Below are 6,586 nucleotides of genomic sequence, written 5' to 3'. Positions count from 1 at the left end.
TGTGCACCAACCAGAAGGACGATGGATCTTTACCCGCAAGCTTGCAGACCCATTATACAGTCTAAAGACACAATCACCCACAAAGAAGCCTTACACACGTTATGAGTGTGGCAAGTATTTGGTGACCTTTGCACTTTAGTGTTTAATCGGAAAGCAAACGTGCAAAATACCACACACATGCATGGAGTGTGAGACTAACACAAGTGCTTTATCGGTCATGTTGGCCTTTCAGGAAGCACGGTCAGGAGATGTAGAAAAATACATACCCGACTCAGAGACACTAACCAAAAAAGAAAAAACATACACTTGCAATGAATGTCGAAGTAGTTTAAGTTCCTCTTCATTATTAATGTATCATCAACAAACACACACAGGGGAAAAACCATATAATTGCAGTGAATGTCTGAAGAGCTTTTGTAAATTATCGTACCTAAAGCAGCATCAGAAAACACACACTTGGGATAAACCATTCAAGTGCAATGAATGTGGGAAGAGATTTTGTCGCTTATCAGATATACATAGACATCAGCGAGCACACACTGGGGAAAAACCATACCATTGCAGTGAATGTGTAAGTAGTTTCAGTGAATCTTCAACATTAAGGATTCATCAGCGAACACACACTGGAGAAAAACCATACCATTGCAGTGAATGTGGGAGTAGATTTAGTGAATCTTCAACATTAAGGATTCATCAGCGAACACACACGGGAGAAAAACCATACCATTGCAGTGAATGTGGAAGTAGCTTTAGTGAATCTTCAACATTAAGGATTCATCAGCGAACACACACTGGAGAAAAACCATACCATTGCAGTGAATGTGGAAGTAGCTTTCGTGAATCTTCAACATTAAGGATTCATCAGCGAACACACACTGGAGAAAAACCATACCATTGCAGTGAATGTGGAAGTAGTTTTATGGAATCATCTAAACTCAGATGTCATCAGCGAACACACATAGGGGAAAAGCCTTTCAAATGCAGTGAATGTGGGAAGAGCTTTATTCAATCTGCACACTTAAAACTCCATCAGAGTACGCACACTGGAGAAAAACCATTTAATTGCAGTGAATGTCTGAAGAGCTTTAGTCCATTATCACACCTAAAAAAACATCAGCGAACACACACAGGGGAAAAACCATATCATTGCAGTGAATGTGGAAGTAGTTTTAGTGACTCATCAACATTAAAGGTTCATCAACGAACACACAATGGAGAAAAACCATACCATTGCAGTGAATGTGGAAGTAGTTTTAGTTCCTCTTCAGGATTAATGTATCATCAACAAACACACTCAGGGGAAAAACCATACCATTGCAGTGAATGTCTGAAGAGCTTTTGTAAATTATCGTACCTAAAGCAGCATCAGAAAACACACACTGAGGAAAAACCATTCAAGTGCAATGAATGTGGGAAGAGATTTTGTCGCTTATCAGACCTACATAGACATCAGCGAGCACACACTGGAGAAAAACCATATCATTGCAGTGAATGTGGAAGTAGTTTTAGTAAATTTTCAACATTAAGGATTCATCAGCGAACACACACTGGAGAAAAACCATACCATTGCAGTGAATGTGGAAGTAGCTTTAGTGAATCTTCAACATTAAGGATTCATCAGCGAACGCACACAGGGGAACAACCATTCCAGTGCAGTGATTGTGTGAAGAGATTTTGTCGCTTCTCAGACCTACATAGACATCAGCGAACACACACAGGGGAAAAGCCATTCCAGTGCACTGAATGTGTGAAGAGCTTCAGTCAATCTTCAAACCTACAAAGACATCAGCGAGCACACCACCATCCCTGAAAACACATTTGGTAATAATGTAATTACATCATCAATAATACTGACCCATCCGTGGGTGTGCAATGAAGCAAAAAAGTGTGGTTATTGTGAGATGAAGAAATTATACAAACTGATAAAATTACAAGAATGTGGGACATTCAAATACCAGCTGATAAAAAGCAGGGGATAGAAGACTGAACCAGTAGGAAAGAAGAAGAATACATATATTTGAACAATTATAAAAGTGTCTATTCTCTACTATTGCTTAGTTCCCGACAGCTAGGAAAAACATGAAATATCAGGGAACCCATTGGAAGACTAGCACAAAGTGGACTAAAAGTATAGAAACATTGTTGGGTTTTTTTCTGTGAGAGAGTTATAACGAAAAACTCCAAGCACACCTGACCATGCTACCTGTAAAATCAACACCCTGAACAATGCTTGGACTAACAAGGGTATTTTCAGCTAATTTTAGAGATTAGTAATAAAACATATAAACCCATCACACTCAAAACAATTTAACAAGCACAAAATGAAGATTCTTCAGAGCTGGCTGTGGTTTTGGTCATTTTATGCATCATTAATGGTTCTGTGACAGCGGCCAGAGAACTGTGTAGAAAAGCAGAAGTGAAAGCAGGAGAATGTGAGCTACAGCTCTCCGGGTTAATCCTTGCAGTGCATGACATTTACCTCTGAAGCTCTGATGTGGAACAAATGATAATCATTTCCATCATCATTCAGTCAAATCCGAGGAGACCGAGAAGTTGAAACCTTTAGGGTTTGAATTAGCTCTCGGCGGACGGGTTACTCCATCACAACGGTGACAGATATTCCATCCGCCAAATATCAATCCCATTATATCCAATGGGATTTATATTTCAGCGGACGGGATATTTGCCACCGTTGTGATGGAGTAACCCATCCGCCGAGATCTAAAACAGGCCCTTGGTTATTAACAGGTTTCTGAATGTTTGACGGTCAAGTAAAAATTGAATCTTGAAGAGCAAAGAATTCCAGCGCTTAAAAAATAGAATTCAGAACTCTACTTTACAGTTCTGGACCCTTGGCTTGGAAAATAAATCTGTATTTAGAACAGAAGGAACATTAATGAAATTAATTCTTGACTGAAATTATATTTTGGCTTTGTGTTTACAAGCAAAAAGGGCCCCTCATTTGATATAAGTTGCAGCTGTGTGATAGCCAGGCCGAGTACTTCACTTCAGAAGAGTGCAGGATCAATAATGAAGGTCACAGAGCTGCAGCTGCGTGATAGCCAGGCCGAACACCCAGATATTATCCCCAACTCAGTTAGTATTGTGAAACCAACCCAAAGCCAAGAAGAGTAAAAAAGTAAAAAGTGTTTGTTTTTGGATTTAAGCAAAAAGTGGGAGAGCTGTGACTATATTCCCCATGTTACACCCCGTTAAATTAAAGGAGAATAAATACCATTCACCCTTGCGTGTAGTCATTTTAGTGTAGTATGGCAGGTCACAAGAGTTGAAAGATTTCTATACATAAGTAAGTGAAGGAAGGACAAGACAGAAGTATCATGCTCCATGCCCAAGCTTATGTACGAAGGCGTGCCAGTCCACAAACTACGTGATTGTGAGAGACAATGCAGCCACCTCACCATAACAAACATCCTACTCACCAAATCCAGTATTTTTCTAAAAATTGTATTTGCCGATTATATTAATGGGACCAGAAATCCCTATATATCCTAAACGAAAAATCCACTTGTTACAATTCAAACACCTATTTCTGTTTCATATTTAAAGCAATAAGTCATTCATGTCTTAAAATACCTAGCATTCGTGGTCACCAGGAGTATACCTACTGCATCATATTTGGGGTCATTGTATGTTTGGACATTTGCTCAGGATAATCCTTCTAGGGATATGAAAATGATTCTATTTGTTTTTGTGAATGGGTAGACAAAATAATTATAAAACATGTTTATTTTTCTGCCCCTGGTTTTCTTTAAAACAGATGCTAGCCGATATGTTTATTAAGCTGGTGTGAGATACAGGCTAGGACACTAGGTTGACATCAAGTAGACTGGGACGAGGTCACTTTCAGAACTTGGAAATGAAACCTTTACAGGTCTTGAAAAATCCGCTTTCCCACTCGCTATGGTGAGCCAGATTAAATCAGGATGAGCTATTTTTAGGGCCTACTCGTCCATTGGCAGGCTGACAACAGGTGTTCTGCTTGCTCACAAAGTCAATGAGCAATAAAGATGCCTTTAAATCTTGTCACATTTTCTCGGCTTTCAGAGACAGAGGCCAAAAGTCAGTTTGACTTCTTACATTTACTTTTCTTTCTGTGACTGAAGTTAGAGGATTTTGTAGAGTAAACTGTGCGTTAATAAAGCGGTGTAAAGCATGTGAAATGAAAGGCTGTAAAATTCAGGCTGACGCAGCTAAGTGAAATGCTCAAACATTTCAAATATATTTCACTAGTTATGAAGAGACATTTTTGTAATTCTGTGGTAAAAAAAAGATTTTCATAGGATCAGAACAAATCAGAACACTTTATTTGGTGATGTGTACATTTTTTATATTTTTACTGAAATCCAATTTCCAAATATTGTTTATGTACTGTATATTTTTATCGGTAAAACTACATGTTAGTGGGAAACGTTTGTGGCCATTTCAATGGAAAATGAGCTATCTGTAACTGACAGTGCTCTACCACATCATGCTTTAGTAATCTATTTATGAAAAGTGAGTTTTATAAACATGAACTGGGAATTAATACTGCTCCTGCAAGGATGACAATGCTAATAGTGAACTAAGAGGCAAGCCAGAGAATATGTGTACCCTATATGTCAGCTCGATTCTTATTATACATGGAGCACATATTTAGTCGAGCAAATAAAGAGTTTTTTGTACAGCAGAAATAGTGAACTTGCATATTTGAAGGAGCGTACTCGTGATAATGAAGAAAAAGGCAGCTCCATAAGATTTTTGCCTAGGATCACGCAATTTGGGACCAGTTCCTGGGTCAAGTACATTACAGTTAGGCAGAGTAGAATATTCACGTTACTAGACCTGCAGGTCTAGTAAAGTTTTTGTGTTTTTTCTAGCCCTGATTTAGTTGCTCTTAAATGCTAGAAAGAGCATAGCACATCTATGGAGCCGGAGTGCCGTCCACCCTGACACGTTTGGTGTGGAAGGTCTTGTGAACCAATGACATTTAAGTAAAGAAGGATGACTTCTTATCGACTTGTCTACCTGTCCTGTATGGCATGGTGGGTGTTAACTGAGAACCAACTTCTCAGTCTAGGCTGAGGGCACTGGGGATGCTCCAACTAATTTAAACGGTAGTTTGATTGATCAACAAGACAGCTGTCCCCAGCTTTCACTGAAATGTACGGAATAAGGAGCTCATCAATTTCTGTGATGCCTAGTTGCAGACACCCAGGTGACAGATAAATGGATAACAAAGCGGCAATTTGCCAAGAGTTATGAGCTGAGCAACATTTTCAATGTATTAGGGCCCTTTAAACGAATTTTTTTTTTTAAAGAAAGCTAATGTGAGAATCTCTGGGTAAAGTTTCTTCCTAGCCTCAGATGATCCAGACGTTCTGTAGTAAGTAGCCAAACATATGAAACAAACTGCAACTAGAGAGTTTTAGCTCAAAAAGTGACTTCATTAGCTTAAGAATTCCTTTCATCCGTAGGTTGGAGGATGCTTCTGGTAACATGTTTCCTCAGGTTTGATTTAACTAGCGGTGTGATTAACCATGGACTCTTTTTTTGTCAGTCTGTGTATCCTTCAATGTTTAATCAATCGTGTAATCATTTTTAAATGTAGGATGTATCTTATACTTTTGATGCATCAGTTCCTTGTTTCCTACTAGTGTTTGTGAACTGATTAGTTAATGTAAAAATTCATTTTAGTTATTGACTTGTTCTTCTGTGCTATTGATGTATCAATTTTGTGGAATATTCATGATTTCTGAAATAAATATAGATTTATTTTTTCAATCACATTCTGCCCGCTGATCTGTGATTTTTTTATTCATGAAGAGAGAATGCTTTAAATGTATGTCTAGGGGGGCGCGGCCAAGATGGCAGTTCGAGCAGACGTGTAGTGTCTGGGCTCTGGCCGACGGCCTGTAGCAGCACCGGCCCTCGGGTCGCCATTGCGCCTGTTGACCCTCGCAACGGGGCGGTTGTGCCCCGGCATAGTGATGCAGTCAGTCCTGGGTGCCGGTGGTGAGCAAGGAAACCCACGGAAGGAGTAACGGCGCCGCATCGGTGGCGGGCTGCGGAGAGGCCCGCGGGGGACGGCGTATCCACAGTGAGGCCTAGGTGGCGGACTGAGCGACTGTCTACAGACGGAGGACGGCAGTCGGTCGCCGCGGGCCCGGTGAGAGCTGCCTCAGAAGAGCGGGGCCGCAGCGCTGGTGCAGGGAGACGGGCGTGGCGCCGTGGAGAAGGCGGGGAGCCTGATCACGGACGGCGGAGCGGACCCTGGCTGGAGCTTGCCTGCACGGTGACCTGGTGGGCCTGGCGAAGGCCTGCCCTCAGACAACTCACGGGGATCGCGGCCCCCGCTGTGGAAGCTGCACGAAGTGAGAGGCTGCTGGGTGAGCGAGGGTGCCCGGTAGGGGGTGTGGTCAGCATCCAGGCCCCCACAGCACGAGAGGCCTCGGGCAGTGAACAGCCGTCAACGAGGGTGAGTCCCGCCCCTGGACCCTGGTGAGCAGTGGACCACACACGGAGGTGGACAGTGTGATGCCGGTGGCGGCCGGAATGGAGCAGACATCCTTCTGGGAGCAGGAGGGAG

The 6,586-nt window shown here is 41.8% G+C and overlaps 1 protein-coding gene across 1 annotated transcript; it reads left to right on the top strand.

Moving 5' to 3' along the window:
- The first annotated feature begins 217 nt into the window (after positions 1-217).
- Positions 218-1,810, top strand: LOC146838965 (uncharacterized). The gene has a single exon (XM_085599993.1). The coding sequence runs from the start codon at positions 218-220 to the stop codon at positions 1,808-1,810; it is 1,593 nt and encodes a 530-aa protein (XP_085456119.1).
- The last annotated feature ends 4,776 nt before the right edge of the window (positions 1,811-6,586 follow it).

The sequence above is a fragment of the Triturus cristatus genome, chromosome 4_2, assembly GCF_964204655.1.
Source record: "Triturus cristatus chromosome 4_2, aTriCri1.1, whole genome shotgun sequence".
Classification (NCBI taxonomy): Eukaryota; Metazoa; Chordata; class Amphibia; order Caudata; family Salamandridae; genus Triturus; species Triturus cristatus.
Note: the sequence above shows the minus strand (reverse complement) of the source record. Positions and strands in the feature narration are given on the sequence as shown.

Bases quoted from the DNA above. Each gene is read 5' to 3' on its own strand.
- LOC146838965 (XM_085599993.1), top strand. From the start codon at position 218: ATGTTGGCCTTTCAGGAAGCACGGTCAGGAGATGTAGAAAAATACATA.